The sequence below is a fragment of the Periplaneta americana genome, chromosome 16 (genome assembly GCF_040183065.1).
Source record: "Periplaneta americana isolate PAMFEO1 chromosome 16, P.americana_PAMFEO1_priV1, whole genome shotgun sequence".
NCBI classification, from domain to species: domain Eukaryota; kingdom Metazoa; phylum Arthropoda; class Insecta; order Blattodea; family Blattidae; genus Periplaneta; species Periplaneta americana.
In genome coordinates, this window is record NC_091132.1 from 154374800 (window position 1) to 154396855 (window position 22056).

The 22056-nt window shown below is 37.7% G+C and overlaps 1 protein-coding gene across 1 annotated transcript in view; it reads left to right on the forward strand.

Moving 5' to 3' along the window:
• The first annotated feature begins 1151 nt into the window (after positions 1 to 1151).
• LOC138691473 (zinc finger protein 664-like) overlaps positions 1152 to 22056 on the forward strand; it is a 34114-nt gene continuing 13209 nt past the window's right edge. The window contains exons 1-3 of the mRNA XM_069813433.1: positions 1152 to 1275; positions 3353 to 3441; positions 10760 to 10897. Of these exons, the coding sequence (XP_069669534.1) occupies positions 1257 to 1275; positions 3353 to 3441; positions 10760 to 10897 (246 nt within the window). The 5' untranslated portion in view covers positions 1152 to 1256. The remainder of the gene's footprint in view (positions 1276 to 3352; positions 3442 to 10759; positions 10898 to 22056) is intronic.

A 22056-nucleotide genomic window follows, 5' to 3' on the forward strand; every position in this document is an offset into this window, starting at 1 on the left:
GAGATGATACTAAAAGATATGCTACTGGAGCTAAATGACAGCTGTGAGAAGTATGGGATAAAGATAAAAGATAAATGCAAATAATACGAAGAGCATGGTCATAGGAAAAAAATACAGAAGATAAACTTGCGAATTTTAAATCAGGCAGCAGAGCAAGTGGGCAGCTTCAAAAACTTGGGGTGTACAATAAACAATAACATGAGGTCCTGGTAAGAAGTCAAAAGGAGGATAGCAATGGCCAAGGAAGTTTTTAATAGAAAAAGGACCATCTTCAGTGGACCTATGAAAGAAGAAAGAGGCTAGTGAAGTGCTTTGTATGGAGTGTGACATTGTATGGGGCAGAAACATGGACGTTATAACGAAGTGAAGAGAAGAGAACCATTTGAAATATGGATATGGAGAAGATTGGAAACGTGTGAAGTGGACAGACGAAATAAGAAATGAAGCTGTGTTAGAAAGAGTGGGTGAAGAAAGAATGATGCTGAAACTGATCGGGAAGAGGAAAAGGAATTGGTTGGGTCACTGGCTGAGAAGAAACTGCCTACTGAAGGATGCACTGAAAAGAATGGTGAACGGGAGGAGAGTTCGAGGTCGAAGAAGTCAGATGATAAACGACATTAAGATATATGGATCACATGAAGAAGCAAAGAGAAAGACGGAAAATAGGTGAGATTGGAGAAAGCTGAGTTTGCAGTGAAAGACCTGCCCTCGGGCAGAACACTAAATTAATGAATTGGAGGTATGTAATTTTGATGGGATAAGCGACGAAATGTTAAATTAAATAAAAATTTACAGATATAAACAGAACAAGCCATTTTCTAGCAACGAAATAAGCTTATAACAATAAAATACTAATCAATTAACAGCAGATGTATTGACCCAATTAGCGAGAATCTCTAATTCCACATCGTTTAAATTTTACGTAATTTTTCATTTCGTTAAGTATTTATTTTTCCTTCCAACAAAACTTCATTGTATAAAATATACATAACAGCTGAGCTTGTAATATAATATAAAACAAAACATATGGAACAAGTATTCGCAGAGGCATCCTGTGATGTTCCCGACATGAAAACAATTTTTCAGACTTTTTTTTTTGGTCAATCTGGTATTCACACTGCACTTGCAGTAATTTTCAATTTGTAGTCACCGCTCACTTGATCGTAGAGGGAGGTGCTGATTTACTACTAACTTGTAGGCTTATTTTACATTTTGTACGTGAAATTGAGGAAAATGCTAAAGTGTAGTTTATTTTCATGTTAATACATCATAGAGGTAAGTTTAGGCCAGTGAATATTGCAAGATTTTACTTCCCGTGTAGTATAATTATCATTCTCGTGTATTCGTATAGGCCATTTTCTGTCTGATGCTTTTCCAAACACCACTGGCTAAAGCAAGAAGATGAATTATCTTACCTACTTACTTGCAAATGGCTTTTAAGGAACACACAGGTTCATTGCCGCACTTACATAAGCCCGCCATCGGTCCCCATCCTATGTAAGATTAATCCAGTGTCTATCATCATGTCCACACCTGTGGAGTAACGATCAGCGCGTCTGGCCGCGAAACCAGGTGGCCCGGGTTCGAATCCCGTCGGGGCAAGTTACCTGGTCGAGGTTATTTCCGGGGTTTTCCCTCAACACAATACGAGCAAATGCTGGGTAACTTTCGGTGCTGGACCCTGGACTCATGTCACCGGCATTATCACTTTCATTTCATTCAGACGCTAAATAACCTAGATGTTGATACAGCGTCGTAAAATAACCCAATAAAATAAAAGAAGTCTATCATCATATCCCACTTCCCTCAAATCCATTTTAATATTATCCTCCCACCTACGTCTTGGCCTCCCCAAAGGGCTTTTTCCCTCCGGTGTCCCATATGCATTTCTGGATTCGCCCATACATGCTACGTGCCCTGCCCATCTCAAACGTCTGGATTTAATGTTCTTAATTATATAAGGTGATTAATACCATGTGTGCAGTTCTGCATTGTGTAACTTTCTCCATTTTCCTGTAACTTCATCCCTCTTAGCCCCAAATATTTTCCTGAGCATCTTATTCTCAAACACCCTTAGCCTCTGTTTCTCAAAGTGAGAGTCCAAGTTTTAAAACCAAACAGAACAACTGGTAATATAACTGTTTTATAAATTCTAACTTTCAGATTTTTTGAGAGCAGACTAGATAACAAAAGTTCGTCAACCGAATAATAACAGGCATTACCCATATTTATTCTGTGTTTAATTTCCTCTCGAATGTCATTTATATTTTGTTACTGTTGCTCCAAGATATTTGCATTTTTCCACCTTTTCAAACTTTCAATTTCAAATTTTTATATTTTCATTTCGTACTGTGTTCTGGTCACGACACATAATCATAATATACTTTGTCTTTTCGGGATTTACTTCTAAACCTGTCGCTTTACTTCCTTCAAGTAAAATTTCCGTGTTTTCCCTAATAGTTTCTGGATTTTTTCCTAACATATTCAGGTCGTCTACATAAACAAGCAACTGATGTAACCCGTTCAGCTCCAAACCCCTCTGTTATCCTGAACTTTCCTAATGGCATATTCTAGAGCAAAGTTATAAAGTAAAGGTGATAGTGCTTCTCCTTGCTTTACCCGCAGTGAATTGGAAAAGCATCAGATAGAAACTGACCTGTACAGACTCTGCTGTAAGTTTCACTGAGAATTTTAATTAATCGAAAAATAAATAAATAAATAGATAAATAGGCAGACAGATAGTGGGTGGGTGGGTGGATGGATGGATGGATGGATGGATGGATTAATTTGTAAAAAGTTAGTAATAGCTAAAGCATTGTTTTGAAGATATTAGGCCTATACTTGAATTCTTCCTCAATTATGAGCGACTTATTCTGAGGAATAGTATAAGCACGGCCACACACACCCGCTCGCTATTGTCCTCTCCCTCTTCCCCCTTCTTCGCCTCTGTCCCTCTCCCGTTCCATTCCCCTCCCCCTCTACCCCTCTCCTTTTCCCCTTTCGCTCCCCCTCCCCCTCCCCTCCCCTTCAATGGCTTCTGTCTTCCTCTACATTTCCCTCCTCTTCCCTTCCCCTCTCTCTCTTTCTCTCTCTCTCTCTCTCTCTCTCTCGATCCCAAAGAGAAAAGGAATCTCATTTTATGCACGAGAAATATTTGTAATCCATTGATAACGAATTACCCGCTGATATAAAGGTGTTCTATATTTCTGTAGGCCTATCCTATCTCAGATAATTAGTTCAGAGTGTTCGGAATTTTCAGCAAAATAAGTTGTAGGCCTAACCATTCCAAATAAGACTTCCAATATCTTGTATCCTCCAGATGAATGCCAATCTCTAAAAATGTATCTTTCAGTTGTGATGGAAGTGATAAAGACAGAACCTGATACTAATCTGTTGGCTATACCATCGGATGATACAGAAGAGAAGAGACCCTTATTACAGGTAAGTAATTAAGAGTGACTTCCTAATTTCTTTTCTGTGTTCGAAATGCATGATCCTGTAAGCTGTAACAATAACTGTAGGCCTACATCTTTCAGTTCATAGTTACCAGAATTAGATACGACCTACAGTGAAACCTCAGTAAGACGCTCTTCAAAGGACCGCATAAAAGTAGTGTATTAAATTGGGACCGTGTATTAGCAAGAGTGGGTCATTTTTGGATATTTTAAATTTTAACACAAAGGTATGTATCAGCATAAACATTATTTTGTTGAAGAAATTTAAGGATTAAATACTGTAATTATGCAGAATAAAAGGTTCACGAGTTTTCACTGTTGTTCTAAGCATTGAAGAATGAATTCCTAATGATTCTGCCAACTGTTTCTGATTCATAATGTTGTTGTCATCATGTTTACAGAGAATTTGTAATTTCTCCGATATCGATAAAGCTTTCCGTTTCACTCCTTTATTCATGTTGGCACTAATGAGTCACTTCACACTTGTACACGGTGCTTCAGTGACAATGCAATTTAAAACTGCCAGCAAGAAGGACAGGCTCTGAATACAGTAGTCTTGTAGGTACTCAGGGGTCACATTCTATTTTATTGTAATCACCAAACAAAGATTCCTACAAATCCTTCAATATGCGGGCACTAGCAGTAAATGTAGAAGTCAAGTATCCTTTAAAAATAATATTTTAGAATTTTCAGCAGATGAAAGAGTGTATGAAATGGGATGATGAACATATTAAGTGGTGGATTTTACATGGTTTTATATAGCTATGTCAAGGGACCGGACAAAAAGAGCGTATAATGCTGGATAGTGTAACAAATGGGCATATATCATCGGGGTTTCACTGTATTAGGTTGATATGTAAGTATGTACAGTAGCTTTTTATTCTCGTCGTGACAACACTGGTTTGTTAGAAGCATGTTTACCATTTGTTATTTGGAATGTCGCCTTAAATTCTGGGGATTTGAAGAAAGCTTGTGCTAGTTATGGGCTAAAGAGATTCAGTGTCAAGTATAAAAAATGAACACTTCCAACATATTTTTCTGTTTAAATTTAATAGAAGGGCAAAGTCAGCTGAGGCTGCTCGAAACATTTTTGCCGTATATGGCGAGAATGCCATCGGAGAAAGCACTGAAAGAAAATGGTTCTATTATTTTAACACACAAAATTTCGTGCAATGGTTAGTGGCATTCACAAAATATGATTTTATGTATCTGGTGGGATAAATACTGCGTCGTGCACTACGAATTGCTTCCCAGGAATGTAGTCATAACTGCTGACATTTATTTCAAACTACTCAGACGCCTTGCGGCTGCAATTGAAGGAAAATGACTGGGAAAATTACAACAAGTGCTGCAGCAACATAATAATACATGCCCGCACTCCGCTAACATGACAAAAGCAACTATCCAGCAGCTTCATAGGGAGGTGATTTCACATCCATGTTGTCCTGAGCTTATGATCTCACATTTCCACCTTTTTCTTTTTCTGCCCAACAATCTGCAATTGAACTCCTTTGATGACGAAAATTTTTTGTAAGCTTGCCTTTGATGACTTTTTTAGCTCCAAACCAGCAGATTTCTTCAACTGTGGAATCAAGAAACTATCTCAGCATTGACGGACATTTATAGATTATGTAGAAGAATATACCAACAAATGTCAAGCCAACAGTTGCTTGTGCTGCTAACCATCGCGTTTAACATTCTTGTATTAAACGTCATATTTTAAGAATTGGTCTTATTTGCGGGTTTAAACTGTGTTTTATTAAGCTACCAACGAAATGCATTCATATAAACCATGCTAATGATAATCTCTTCTATATTTTAATGAAAGTACAGATGTTACCTTTGGAAAGACATAAAAGAAAAAGGCTGAAATATGAGAACTGTTGCAATTAATTTTCCAGTAATCTGTAAATACATTCTAGAAGGATTGAACTCTTACTCACATTATGCCTCATCGTGCCACCATTTTGTACACAATACCATATTATGAGGCTTATTCGTAAGATGTGAGATGTAACATCTAAGGGATAGTTTTTTTCAAAAGCTGTAACAATCTCAGTTTCAAGATCATCAATATCCCTAGGTTGCTGTGCATACACATCATTGTGCACAAACCCCAAACAAAGAAACTGGGTGATGTGAGGCCTGGAGAATTTGGATGCTGTGTAATTGGCCACCATGAACTCAATGTTTGATGAAAGAGTAATGGAACAGAGAAAAATTCTCTCCGCCATGGGATTTGAACCCGGGTTTTCAGCTCTACGTGCTGATGCTTTATCCACTAAGCCACACCGGATACCCATCCCGGTGTCGGACAGAATCGTCTCAGTTTAAGTTCCAACTCTTGGGTTCCCTCTAGTGGCCGCCCTCTGCACTACGTCATAGATGTCTATGAACGTAGGACTGAAGTCCACACATGTGCTGAGGTGCACTCATTATGAGTGACTAGTTGGCCGGGATCCGACGGAATAAGTGCCGTCTTAAATCACGAAGTGATTTACGCATATCATATATATTATTTTAATGTACCGAAGTACATATGATATTTCCATGCAGATATTCTGCATCATCATATGATGAAAGAGTAATGGGTATCCGGTGTGGCTTAGTGGATAAAACATCAGCATGTAGAGCTGAAAACCCGGGTTCGAATCCCGGTGCTGGAGAGAATTTTTCTCCGTTCCAATTACTCTTTCATCGTATGATGATGCAGAATATCTGCATGGAAATATCATATGTACTTCGGTACATTAAAATAATATCAATGTTTGATGTTGAATTATTCACAAGCTGCTTTTCCTCTATGAGATGATGCGCAATCCTGCTGGAACACCATGCCCATGTTGTTTTCGTGTTGCATCTGTAGAATGAAACACTAATGTGATCCGTTTCTGGAAATCCACATATTGTAATGTCTGAACATGCTGTATGCAATAGAGGTAAAGTTTCAGGTAATGTTGACAATTCCTTTATAGGATAGCCATCTCTGCAGGCAGCTCTATGAGACTCTTCTTGGGACTTGCTGTCATTCTTGTGCTGTACCCCACATCATGCAACGTAGTTCATAGAGGTCACAGCTTTTTAGCCACTCAAAAACAGCACGAGCTATTCACTCTTAAAGTTGCCCTATTGTAATGTTGAGACTCATTTGCTGTTAGTTACGGTAAGTTAAATACTACATGCACCCAGACACATTATTGTAGCGATGAAGAAGATGAGACGTATGAACTAAGTTGCGTGAAAAGCATTATAACAGCAACTTCGATTTCGAGAACATGCCCATGGACACCAGTGTATGGCATGTTAACAGATACACTTTCTTCATAATTGTAGTAACATAACCTTACCGACTTGTAATTCACAGCTTTCCGAACATGATGCCTATTATTAAAACAATGGCGAACTGATATTAGGTATATACTTCCAAAATTTTCAAACCAGAACTCATTTCGCTAATTGCTGCAGTAAATGGCATTTTCTTAAACTTCCAGGTTTTTGGTGTCATGTTGGAAGTCGATTACCTTTCCTAACACTCTGGTAAAACTTTTGTGGGGATTTTATTTTATTATGTCTTCTTCTAGGGATCAGATGTATGGGAGATTATGTAGTTCAATTTTACTACAAGTGAATAGCTACTTGGATGGTTGTTAAATACATGTCATTGGGCACTTTTAGCTCCTCTATGGCATCTTTGTTGCAAACTGAGATGAATTTTTGTGATTGCTTTAGTCATCTATTTCTGAAAACAGAAAGCCTTTTTTTACATTACTTTCCATACACAAACTGAGTCAAATTCGAAATTATACAAATTAATTATGATCAGTAGAGTTAGTGTTCTACTTCTTCTACATATACTTCTTCTTCTTCTTCTTCTTCTTCTTCTTCTTCTTCACTACAAGTAGCAAGTCAGCTAGCCATAGGGTCTACACTTCAAATGTCATAATTCAATTTAAATCCTCCCCAAATTCAGCCTCGGAAATTTCAAGCGCAATAATTAACAAGAGATCCTTAATAGAAACAACAATAGCCCAATTTCTTGGCTTACAAATCGATATTATGTTAAATTGGAAAAATTATGTTGAAGAAATAAATTCAGCATGTTTTGCTATTAGATCTATGCAAGAAACAGTAAATATCAATAGCCTACCTTGAAAACAATACTTTGCATACTTCCACTCGGTAATGAGTTTTGAAATAATATTCAGGGGAAATTGTACAGACAGTAGTATTTCCTGCTACAAAAAAGAGTAATTGCCAAATCTGAGGAATTGTGTAGGACCATTTAAAAAGAACTACAAATAATGCCCAAGGCTTATTAATATATTTTTTCATTAATAATCTTCCTCATATGTAATTGTGAAAACTTTTAAACTAATTCAACAGTTCATAGTATAAATATTCGTCAAAAAATGTCCTTCATACCCCATCAGCAAGTCTATCATACTACCAAAAAGGAGTGCGTTATATGGCAGTAAAAATTGTTAATAGTCTCCCTATGTATATAAAAGATCAAACTCAAAACATACGATTATTTAGGGCCAAATTAAAGAATATTAGTTCTCACGTCTTCTTTTCTATATGTGAATTTATGATATTCAGCAATGCTTCATGAATATTTCTGTCTTGTATTAAGTATGAACACTAACCCCTTGTGTTGTACTAGTAGGATATTGTAAAACTCTTCTGTTTATTTCAACTAGACTGTGACTATAATTGAAGGGTTCAGAGTCATAGTGGGCCAAGCACCATTTATTATAAATGGGGAAAGCAAGGGTTAAAGTTAAGTGAGTGCCATGAATGAAGATATCATTTAGTTTTAATGTGTATGCTTTATATTACTTGCTATATGTTTCCATTGAATTATGGTAGGTTATAATTTCATTTTAACCCTTGTTTTCTACGATTTTAGTAAATGGTGTTTGGCTCACTACGGTTCTGAACCCTTCAATTAAGACTTTGTAGTAGCCTACTAGGCTATTAAGATTTTTTTGACATGTTCTAGATTCTAGTTCTGGAGTAACGGTTAGCACGTCCGGCCGCAAAACCAGGTGGCCCGGGTTCGATTCCCGATCGGGGCAAGTTATCTGGTTGAGGTTTTTTCTGGGGTTTTCCCTTAACCCAATGTGAGCAAATGCTGGGTAACTTTCGGTGCTGGACTCCGGACTCATTTCACCGGCATCTCATTCAGATGCTAAATAACCTGAGAAGTTAATAAAGCGTCATAAAATAACCTACTAAAATAAAAAATATCTGTATTCTAGCTGTGAAGCAATGTTCGAATACCATGGAATGTAAATAAAGACAATACAATATAACACCAGTGTTTCTTCTTTCTTGCGGCCTGTAAGACTCTTCATCCATTTGTTTCTCACTCAGCAGCCGGAAGTTCTTGTATTCTTGAGCTGTGTCATTGAAGCTATTAGTGTTCAGTTCTTTCCTAATGTTAGTGTTCCTCCTTCTGTGTAATAAAGTATAATCTGTTGTGTATCTTAAACATGTCATCTCAGCTGCTTGTGACCTGATCTCTCTTTTCATGTATTGTCTAAATTTCACTACTGTATAGGTGTGTTGTTGTTGCCCTTACTCTGTAATATTTAATTACGGTATCTCTTCTTACTTTCTTCATCAGTATTCTGCATATTGTGACAATCATCTTGTTCAATCTGCTAGAAAAGTAGTAAAAAAAAACATGGATATCTACTTCTCTATGAAATGATACCTTTGCTTCCTAGGAAATTGAAACAACGGCCTTACGTAATTGATTTGTTATTATTATTGTTATTATTATTATTATTATTATTATTATTATTATTATTATTATTATTATTATTATTATTATTTTAGATCTCATTGGTTCAATGCTTCTGAAGAACATTACTTAGTTTTTTCAGTTCAAAAGTATTAGAGTTAGTGTATAATGATCCAAATCTATTGCTTTCTCTCTTTTTGCTGGTGAAGTCCAGGCATTTACATGGAAAGTTAATTCATGTAAATACAAAGTTAAACATGTAGTTCGAAATTACCGTGGCAATAATATGGTTTGTTAAATAAATTGTATGTACAGTTGAAGTGGTTTTAATGGCGATCACAGTTAGTACAACACTTTAACTACAGTGATAGTCATTGGGAAGTATGGTTTTTATTTTTATTAAGCAAATGTGATTTATTAATTTTACGAGTACACATTTTTTATAACTGTCTCGCTTATAGCGACATTTAAAAACAGTGTAAATTCTATAAAAATCAATGTTCTATGTACATTAAACAGAGGCTGTCGTTGAGAGTAATTTCCAGGTAGTTCATATAATGTCATTACGAGATCAGATCTTGAAGGTCATTTCTAAGGATTGTTGTACCAGATCCATTGCTACTATAAGCACTCAGGTGAGATCTCACGTCATTATAAAATTTCAAAAATCAGTTGTGGAATGTTCTCCTCTCTTGCTTCTACATTAATCATTGACACACCATTTTAAATATCGTCCAGTCAGAAGATTCAATAGCGAACAATTTTTTTCCAAGACATTCCCACACAAATATTGATTTAAGGAATATATATTTTATGTTCTAAAAACTAATGACGTGTATTTTTATTACCCTTTGCTCTTTTTGAATTCTGAAAATTCTCTGGTTGTAACAGATAGAAGGTTAAAAGTGCAGACTCACTCTGAATTGTTCTCTAAGATTGTTTCGTATTTCGCCACTGAATATATTTTCATTGGGTTATGTAAGAACATATCTACGTCTTCTATTAGCAAGGTCAGTGAAGAGTTGAAGACATAGATCAGAAACGGCTGTGCCACAACTTGTCATGAAATGCATTGTATCTTGATTAAATGTTGCGATGATGTGACACAAATTGGTCATATTTCTCGCATTGTACTTGAGAACCAATAACACCAACACATGTTTGGATTTTTTCACTTGAAAAGTACGTTATAAATTTATTTTTAGGGTAGTGCTCAGTACCAAAGTAAAATATCCGATTTGAATAAGAAACATTAGGCCTACAGTTACTGTATAGGAAATATTTTATGTTATGTAGGTCTAATATGAATTGAAGTCCATTGCAGATTTGACTCTATTTTATTCACGTTCGTATGTGAAGCATTACTTTTTTTCGGACATATGCTGCTTTTAAAATCTTCCATTTTTCCTTAAATTAGTTCCATAAGTGCTATCCTCTGCTGCAAGTAATATTGAAGCACTAGCATGCAGAACCAGAGTGCAACTTGTAACACTTGTGATCAGCTTCTGTCACATTGTAATATGTTACTAATTTATTATTCCTCTTTGTTCTTCAGGAAGAGAATTTATTGGATCTGCACGTGACTACGGTAAAGGAGGAATGCTTGGACGACAGCTACGATCACACATCAGAGTTAAAATTTGAAGAAATTATATTGCCAAATAATTTTCCCATAGCGAAGTGTGAAGTCGAGGTGAGTGGTGTTCATTTGTGTGTTGGCTCTTCTTTCTAATGTTTATCTTATATCACCATGTATCAGCAACATGTTTACTGCATGGAATGGACTCACATTCATCATATTTCTACCTACTGTACACTTGGTCAAAATGAAACTGACCGACCTCTTGAGCAGTTAAAATTTTCCAAGTCCCTTCCCGGTCGAGGTGGGTTCCGACCGGAGGGTGCAATGGTGGCTCTCGTGCTCTTCTTTTTGGCCATTTTTCGTCTTATCACCAACCACCCCTTTTCGTTCTCTCGTCTTTTTGATCACTCTATCTCTCTATGCCAGCCACCATTGCATGCGGAACGCCCACCACATCATCACAGCCATTTTCACTTCTCCATCCCCGCTGTTAGTTTTCGCCACGTCCGCCACCATGACGGGATTTGTTAATGCCTGGTGAGGTTACATTATTCTTCCTCTTCTAGTTCATTATATTCATTATTAGGTTAAGGTTCTTAGGCTTATAACTCACGTCTCACCAGTGGGGATCTTTCCTATCTCCGTGGTCCTTTCCCATGGTTTCGAGCGCGATTTCCAACGAAGCAATAGGGGACTCTTCATACTGCCCCTATATGCAAGTTTAAGTGCCGAACCTGGACCAGACGTTAAGTGCACTCACGTAGAGCCCCCATGGGGGCCCAGGGCGATTTAGACGTCCCGGTGACCGACTGCTCATCGAAACGGATATATCGCTCCGACGTGTTACCGCTGACTGATGGGTGTCACAGTGTAATCAACCACAAGTCCCCTGAAGCTGCGTGCGATCTCGGATTGCTCCGGCTTTGAGAGATGGGTCGGAGTTAGCCGAGTAGTCTGGTGGTTGTGTAGTGTAGAGTGGGGAGCCACGGGCGGTTATTCCCGTGGTAGGGGCATAAAACTGCGACACGCCTCTGGTGCAGAACTTGCCGTTTGGTATGTAATGTCCAGTTTGAAGGGTAACTTGCGTGAAGTGGGTTGCTTGGGATCGGGCTGTGGGGGGGGGGGGGGAGGTCCCCACGGCCGGCACAGACCGCGAAGAATATTTCGGTGTCTTTTTCTTCCCCCCCCCCCCCCGGTGGCAGGCTGACGCCGACGGTTCCGTAGAGGGGGGCGGCCAGTTCGAAATGTCCTCGCGCTCCAACCTTCCTTCAACTCAACAAACCAGCAATTCAAAGAAACGGAGAGTGGCAGATGCCATTATGATTAATCCCAACTTAGTAAAGATTGTTGTGCCGCCTGCGAGATATCTCAACATGACCCTTGACAGCACCGAAAAGACGATGACAAACATCAGCCCGTTCTACATCAAGTGCACCCTCGATCAGTTGGTAGGAAAGGTCAAGAATGCAACTCGCCTCAGAAATGGAAGTCTGCTCATAGAAACATTAAATCCGAAACAGAGTGAGACTCTATTAGAGGCGAAGTTGTTAGGATCGTACCCTATTAAGGTTGAACGTCACTCCTCACTCAACAGCACATGAGGAGTCATTCGTACGGAAGCTCTAGATGGTTTATCTGACGAAGAAATTGAACTAGAGTTAGCGGAACAGTCTGTTTCCAAAAAGCTTACCGACTAACTGGTAAGAAGGATGGACAGACGTTCCCTCTGCGTACAATTTTCTTGGCCTTCGAAGTTCTGTCTCTCCCAGAGTGTATCTACGTCGGGTATGAACGTGTTCCTGTCTGTGCATATGTGCCAAACCCTATGCAGTTGCAGTGTTTCCACTGCCAACGGTTCGGACATACGCAAAAGTGTTGTACAAATACCACCGTTTGTGCAAAGTGTGGCGAGTCTGATCATGGTGATGCCCTATGTTCTCACGCTGACCATTGTGTCAATTGTGACGTGGACCATGCATCAAACTCAAAAGTCTGCCCGAGATACACTGAGGAGAAAGACATACAGGATCTTCGTGTGGAACAAAATCTTACCTTTTTCGAGGCGCGGAAGAAATATTACAATGACAAAAAGAAAAATAACAAACCTACGTATGCGTCAATCGTTAATAAATCAATGCAAGGTACTGATGCATCAACAAAAACGCCACCTCTCACAGCTGCTACAGTTTCTGGAAAAGTCGAATCCTCGACACAAACATTTGTCGATTGCGCCACCCAGACAGAGACAGATGATAGCTGTGACCTTACCATCCGGCTGTATATCCGTCAGCCTCTTCCGGAGATGGCGAGTACAAGCGACTCGAAACCTGACAGTAGGTCTCGATGTTGCACAACCCGATCGGAGGACAAATCTTGATCCCAATCTGGACACCGCCGTACGGAGAGCGAATCGCCACAGCCTATCAGTAAGCAGTCTGGAAAACCGAGTGGCGTCAAAGAAAGGAAGAAGAACCGATCCCCTGTGAAACCACCATGAAACTGTTATGTTCATAGATATAATACAATGGAACGTGAACGGTGTTCGCAGCCACTATGCAGAACTACAGCAACTGGTCTATCATGAACAACCTTCTGTTGTCTGTCTTCAGGAAACACACCTCCTGCCCGAACATTCTCTGAGTCTTCGGGACTATAAAGTCTACCGGTATGATCATCTAGTTGGTGTACGAGCCAATGAACATTGTGCTATCCTGACTAGAGACAATATACATTCCTCTGCCATTGATATTCGTAGCCATCACCAACTTACAGCTGTCAGAGTAACCTTACCATCTATCTCTTTTACTGTCGCTTCTATATACTTTCCTCCCAATTTACCATTCACAGAACAGGATTTGCAGATTATTGCCGCACAATTGCCTGCCCCATTTCTCCTTGTCGGAGATTTCAATGCTTTTCACCATAACTGGGGCTCGAATACAGATGATGACAGAGGACGAAAAATAGTAGAAGTCTGTACCCTCCTGAATCTTATTGTTCTTAACACAGGCGAGGCCACCCATCTATCGATGGCCCATGGTACATACTCCATGATAGACCTCTCCATTTGTAGCCCAGTTTTGTCTGCGCACTTGGAATGGTCGGTCATCCGTGATCTTCATGGTAGTGACCACTTCCCTCTTCGAGTGCGTCTTTCCGCAATACGTCGTGCAGAGTCTCGTTCTCCTAACTGGGTTATAAAGAAGGCAGACTGGGTTGGATTTTCGAAGTCCTTGAGATTCACTGAACGTGAATATGATACCGTGGATTCCATGGTTGAGGAATTCTCAAAGAAGGTGATTGAGGCTGCCGAATTGAACATCCCCTGATCATCCTGTAGACCAAGACGCATTCCTGTGCCTTGGTGGACAGAAGCGTGCAAGGAAGCTATCCGCGAACGGAAACGCGCCCTTCGCCTCTTCGATCGTCATCCAACCCAAGATAATTTTGTCCAGTATAAACGTCTCCATGCTCGAGCACGTCGTATTATTTCTGATGCGAAAAGGGAGTCCTGGACAAAATATGTATCATCTTTAACGAAGAATGTCCCAGCTAAGGTAGTCTGGGACAAAGTCCGTCGCATAATGGGGAAATGTAGTTCTGCTATTCCGGGTCTTCTTAATAACGGAGATATAACTACAGATCCCGTAGAAATAGTTGAACTACTAGGTACTTCTTTTGCCCATGTAAGTAGCTCAGCACATTATGACCCAGGATTTTTAACACACAAAAGAGCTGCAGAAGAACAACATTTGTGTTTTACCTCTGATAATGTGACACCATATAGTGCACTGTTCACGTCCGCTGAGCTGCAGGCGGCACTTGAGAAATCCCCTGACACCTCCCCAGGTCCCGACAATATCCATAATCGAATGCTACGCAATTTACCACCAGCTGGTAAGTCCTTCCTCTTAGATATATATAACAGAATTTGGACTGAAGAGACCTTTCCTTCTTCTTGGCGATTGGCCATAGTAATTCCAGTCCAAAAAACGGGGAAGGACCCATCGTTGCCTATTAATTACCGACCTATTTGTCTAACGAGTTGCGTGTGTAAGGTTATGGAGAAAATGATCAGTAAACGCCTTCTGTGGGTACTCGAATCGGAAAACCGATTATCCGGGATTCAATGTGCTTTTTGTAGGCACAGATCTGCTATAGACCATCTAGTCCAGCTGGAAGGTGCCATTAGGGATGCTTTCCTGAAGAAGGAACATCTAGTGGCTGTCTTCTTTGACCTCGAAAAGGCCTACAATACCACTTGGCGGTATGGAATCCTTCGAACTCTCCACAACTGGGGTCTTCGTGGAAGTCTCCCATCTTTTAGTGCCAACTTTATGGCGGAGCGGTATTTCCGAGTTCGCATAGGTACCACACTTTCCACTGCTCATCTCCAAGAAAATGGCGTTCCACAGGGGTCTGTATTGAGTGTGCTTCTATTTTCCATTGCGATTAATAGTATAGCTGACAGCATAGGCCACTGAGTATCGGCTCTTCTATACGTGGATGACTTTAGTTTGTATTATAGTTCGAGATATCTGCTGTCTATCGGACGACAAATACAACTTGCCATCAACGTATTGTCTGATTGGGCTCGTCGCAATGGTTTCAAGTTCTCCACTCAGAAGACGCAATGTATTCATTTTTATAATCAACGTGGATTACATCCCCACCCTGATCTACGTCTCGACGGAGTGGATTTAGGATATACAGACACTGCGAAATTTTTGGGACTCATCTTTGATTATGAGCTATCTTGGGAGGCACATATAGGGGACTTACGATGACGATGCGAAAAATCCATAAATATACTTTGCCTCTTGTCAGGGGTATGCTGGGGTGCAAACTGAACAATTCTTTACGCTTGTATCTTGTACTTATACGTTCAAGACTTGATTATGGATGTTTTATTTATGGCTCGGCAAGACAATCTAAACTTCGAATATTAGACGCAGTACACCACCAAGATCTGAGACTTGCAATGGGAGCCTTTCGAACTAGTCGGATAGAGAGTCTCTACTGCGAGTCTGGGGAATTGTCTCTGTATCAGCGACGAAACATTTTGTTGTGCGCATACGTGTTAAAATTGCTCACACAGCCTGAGCATAATACATTCGATAGCTTTCATTACTCCCTGTTTGCTTATCGGTACAGAGAGAACCCACGGCGTCCTCATCCAGCTGGTGTCTGGTTTCGTGACATTCTCTCTGATCTTGACATCACACTCCCAACAGTTATGGGAATTCAACACCCTCCCACTCTGCCGTGGATAATGATTCGTCCCCTATTTGATTTATGCCTGAGCCAAAGTTTTAAATCCTTTACACCCTCTTTTATTTATCGAAAACGTTTTAATGAATTGCTATCACAATTCCCCGATTTTAGCCTAATTTTTATTAACGGATCCCATGTTAATGATTGTGTCGGTTGCTCCTTCCTCGCAAACGGTCAAACGTATAAGTTTAAGATGACGTCATATACCAGTGTTTTTAGTGCAGAGTTATATGCTGTCTACCGGGCATTGTTGTTTTAATGCCAGGGAACCTCGGGGAAGATATCTTATCTGCTCCGATTCTTTAAGCGTCATTCAGTCTCTACAGTGCTTCTACTCTGACGATCCTCATATTCTACGAACCCAGGCTCTTTTCCACTCAGTCCTGTCGATGGGTTCCGAAGTCGGAGTAGTGTTGATCCCGGGCCATGTTGGAATACCAGGAAATGAGGAGGTAGATGCTGCAGCCAAGGACGCAGCATTGAATGGTACACCGGTGTATTATCGTGAGAGGTGGCGAGACGTCTTCAACACTTTGAAACATTTAATTTGGCGGCAATGGGAGGAGGAATGGTCTACACAACAAGGGAATAAATTACGAATGATAAAGGAAAGTGTTCGGGAATGGGATTCGTCTAAAAGAGCGTCAAGACGCGAAGAAGTTTTAGTTACGTGGTTGAGGATTGGCCACTGCCGTTTTACACATGGCCATCTTTAAAATGGTGAACCTCCTCCGGTGTGTGACTCGTGCCATGTTCCAGTTTCTGTGGCACATGTGTTATTGCACTGTAGGAAATACGACCGCTCTCGACGTCAACATGTGCCAGGGCTCTTGGAAACGATTTTAATCGTGTGAACGCAGTTTTAAAGTTTTTATCTAGTACAGGTCTTGACAACGTCATTTAATTTATCGACCCCTAGACCATTTACATCTAGGGGACCCGCTATTTACATTTTATCTGCTCTGTACTAGGACCTTTATATTCGATTACATTTTATGTATTAATATTTCTGGTCACCAGACATTTTACATCTGATGACGGTTTTAGTAACCAACTTCCTGGTGATATATATGTATATTTTTTATACCTTCCGGTTTTAACACCGAGATTTTAATTGATGTCGCTTTTACGTATACCAGTTTTTAAATGGGTTGTTGTACTGACTCTTGCTCAAGGGCGCAAATAGCCATAGACGCTGATGCGCCCTTTAAACACCATCAATCAATCAATCAATCAATCAATCAATCAATCCAAGACCCTTCGGGTAAGCTCGCAGTTCACCTCCATGCACCGCTGTAGTTAACTCCATAATACAAGGCACTGATTTGGGCTACCTCCACAGCATGCTTCTAATCTCCGTAGAGAATTTTTTGTTCTGTCCTTTCTTTTATTTTAGTGTAATATATTCAAATAAATTTGCTTATGTTAATTCATGTTACTTACAGATAATTACAAAATCTGTCATAATTCCAGGAAATCAGGATATCTTTTGTCATCAGAATTATGGTTTTTCTTCTCTTTACAATTACTACGTTTAGGCCCTGATAATCACAGGTTTAAGTTAGTATAATATCATATTCCCTGTAGCACAACTTGCAAATTAATTATTGCCAATTATTTATTTAACCATCAACATATTTACTGAATGTTACTTAGACAAGAGAATGTAAAGCAGCAGGGATTAATAAAATAATTAACACAGCATTTTAATATGAAAGCCCCTAATTGTCGTCTTTAGTGTTACTTCCATCTAGCATCAAAAGTTTCTATTAGCACGAAAAAAATAATAAAGCGAAAAGTATTCTAAGGATAAAAAAATAACGAAATCTTGCTATATTTTCACTGATGCATTAAAAAAAAAAAGATTTTGTGCCTCCACGAAGATCTGAACTTGCAACCTCAAGAACACTTAGCTAACGCTCTACTACTATATGCTAAGAGTACTACTGCAGTAAGAATGGCATTGTAACGAGCAATGGTCGTATTCCACTTGAGAACCTGTTATACATTATATACTGTCATTCTCTGAGGAGTTTAGTGCTGAGAGGAATGCGGTTCCAACTAGTCTAGCGCGGTACTGGAGTGGGAGGGAACAGTGACAGCGGCAGTCTGGAAGGACGTCAATCATACTAAAAACATTCACCCAATTTACGAGAGGAGTATGTCTATTAGTTTTCTAACGTATTATTGGTGTGATAGAGATACAACCATTCGTGCTTACGTGTTCAGAGAAGGAAAATATTGTAGAAAATATTATTTATTTATTTATTCATTCATTCATTCATTCATTCATTCATTTATTATTTATTCATTCATTCATTCATTTATTATTTATTTAGTTATTCATTCATTCATTCATACATTCATTCATTTATTATTCATTCATTCATTCATTTATTATTTATTTATTCATTTATTTATTTATTCATTCATTCATTCATTTATTATTTATTTATTTATTCATTCATTCATTTATTATTTATTTATTCATTTATTATTCATTTATTCATTCATTCATTCATTCATACATTCATTCATTTATTATTTATTCATTCATTCATTTATTATTTATTTATCCATTCATTTATTTTTTTATTCATTCATTTATTATTTATTTATTCATTCATTCATTTATTATTCATTCATTCATTTATTATTTATTCATTCATTCATACATTCATTTATTATTTATTTATTTATTTATTTATTTATTTATTTATTTATTTATTTATTCTGGTGAAGTTAAGGCCATCACACCACCAGAAATACAAATACAATAAAATAAATAAAAAGAAAAATCATAATAAAACTACAATAATATAAATGAAAAGAAGAATCGCACTATAAAATTTAGTGATTCGTAGAATTGAATTAAATTTGGAAAGTAATGAATTTAAATATACTCTACTCCTGAACTCACTTGAGAAGTAAAACTACTTGATTTGTATTTTAAGATATCACCAACAAATGATTTTCGCATGACATTATAGGGATCTGTTTTTCACGATACCAATCACACATATTCTACAATTCCAATAGAATAAAACCAAAAACTTTTCTACAGCATGTTTCCTTAAAAATGACTTGTAACAGTGAAATATTTAATATGAGTAATTCATATAATATTAACATATCTAACATCAGGGAGTTATAGTACAACTTGAACAGTAGACCATACTGTGTAAGGGCAAAGTCTTGTAATAATCCTCTCTCGAAAAAATAACGTGCTAATATAATGTACAGAACTTCATATATTTTTGTAGCAAAAAAAAAAAAAAAAAGCGAGAGAAAGACAGTCGGATAATCCGACAATCGGTTAATAGGATGACGGATAATCGAGGTTCTACTGTATTTATTGCTTGTATCTTTGCTGCAGAATAGTCTAAATTTAATGTGCGATGTGGCTGTTAAGTTTTAAAGAAAATACTTTCAATGATAATGCATATATTTTTGGCAAAGTATGCAGTCTTGCTATATAGAGTGAGGCACCTAATATTACCATCTTGAATATCCCTTAATGATTGATGTTATCAATATGGTCCTTCTCTAAAATTAAAGACTAGATTCAGGCTCACACATTTAACATACATTAAGTCTGTGAGAATTATAGGAAAATGTTTTCATCACTATAGTTATTTACAATATAAGAGTTGAAAGTAGCATTTTATTTCGTGAGTAGGGATATCTGTGAAACGAGGCCGCTGGTCGATTGTAGCAACCTACGATCAAAATATTATCACTTTTAACAATGGTTGTAACTGTCTTTTAGACAGCCATTCATCCATGCTGGTAGGCTATAGAGATAATCCCTCTTATTCTGCAGTGCTCTTTCCCTCCGCATTGTCTTAGTGAAACATTATCACATTAAAATGAGAAGTGGTAGCTTATAGCCCAATTGTGGAGCATTTGACTAGAGATTCGGTCAAACCTGGGTGTCCTCTAAATTTTTATAATTTCATTTAATTCTCAATTGTTTCATATAGTCATCACTAAAATAGTTACTGAAGCAATTTACGTCATTTATATACCTTTCTTAACTGAAAACAGTTTTGACAGCATCTCTAGCATTCAAATATCTACCATGGTTTAGACAGAACAATATTTATGTTCATAGCAGAAATTGAACTAGATGATATGAGAAGAACAGTGATCCCTGTTATACTTACACAGTGATGGTAGTTCGTGAGATGCTAAAGAAGACATTCCTTTTATTTACTTTATTTTTATTTATTTACCGGTACTATTGCTTATTGTGCTGTACAACAGCCAGAGGCCAATAACAGTTCAGCACAAAGCATAATTACAATATGATAAAATCACAATAAAAGTGCATAAAATAATTATTGCACATAAAGACAATAATTACAATTAACGACAATAATGTCATTGAAAGGAAGGAATAAAATGGATGAATAAAATACATAAAATAATGACAATTAAAAGTAATTGTAATTGAAAATTAAAGAATGGAATCATATAAATGAATAAACTAGAAAATGATATGAAAGATAACGGAAATAATATTATAATACATATTTGAACAAAACACATAAATTAAACTGGTATAACACTCCAAAGGTTTATACTACACATTAAAAGAATCCAAGTTAGATCCATGCAAATTAGCACATTTTATACATCTGCAGACCGGAGGGAGACAGAGATTTAGAATTTCTATTGTAAAACATTTTATCAAATGTTAAACCCTTAGCAGGAATACGAAGACTGATATTGCTTAGGAAAGATTGACAATCAATATCACCCTTAAGGACTTTACAAAAAAATAAATAGTCAAGATTTTGACGTCTTGCAAATGAACTACAGCAATTAAAATATTTGCAGCTAACCTCATGTTTATAATCATCAGAATTAGGTAAAAATCTTTTACAAAGTAACTTAATGACAATATCTATATTATGATAAGTTGGGCATCCCCACATACTGTGTCTACAGCCAGTGACCTGGTTTTCTGTTCAACCAGTCTGGATTTGATGTCCAAGCAGGTATGGTGGAATTTATTTTGGATAAAACAAAGGTTGCAGACATTTCTCTAAGAATACTCCCGTCTCTCTCTGTCATTTCACCATTACTTCGTCTTCTCATGGTTTGAAATAATGAAAAATAGGTTGGGGTGAAGTCAAGTATTCATAACAATCTGTACCTCGAGAACCCAAGCCCAGCTGAAATCATATTCATAATGTGAATCTGCTGTTTGCCTTAGTAGACATGGGAAAAACGACACATCCAGCTGTTTCGAAACATTCAGAACGACTCGGTGAAATGTTTCGAAAGACTGTTTCGAAACTCGACACATCTACTGGGAGGCAAAGTGCTGACTGTCACTGTATTGCGGTTTTGTTTGCCGTCAGATGCGCTGATTGGAAACTCTGTACACAAGATACGACACATGACAACCTTGCGGTACAATACTTGATGTTTCGAGCTTAAGTAGGAACATTTATTAGTAATCACGTCTACTTCAAAAATGTACCTACTACTGTCACGTCATTTTGAAGTAGCTATCAGATTCCAAATGTAGTCATGAGTTTAATCTTTAGTACAGAATAAATGTGATGATTATTAACCATTAAATAAGTCTATAGTTAATGTATGTATGGTATGTATTTGCTCGTAAGTCATAAGTATATAAATCGAAATGCTTTGACCGATATTTACCAAAGTTTGCACATTAAGACTTCATAACTAGGAGAAAAACATAGGCCACATTAACATTGAGCAAATGGACGTTGAATTATTAAAAAAAAAAGCAATAAAAATAAATACTATCAAAAATCATGTATAATATTAAAATTGCATATTCTACAGTCAAATGTTGGTTATTTCTGTTATATTCAACATCGACTTTCGAAAAAATAACATAAAATTAAATAACATTATGAAAGGAAACCCTAGAAAATTCATGCAATAAGTAGTAGGCCTATTCAGATTATTAACGTTATTTCAATACATACGACAAATATTATTATTATTATTAT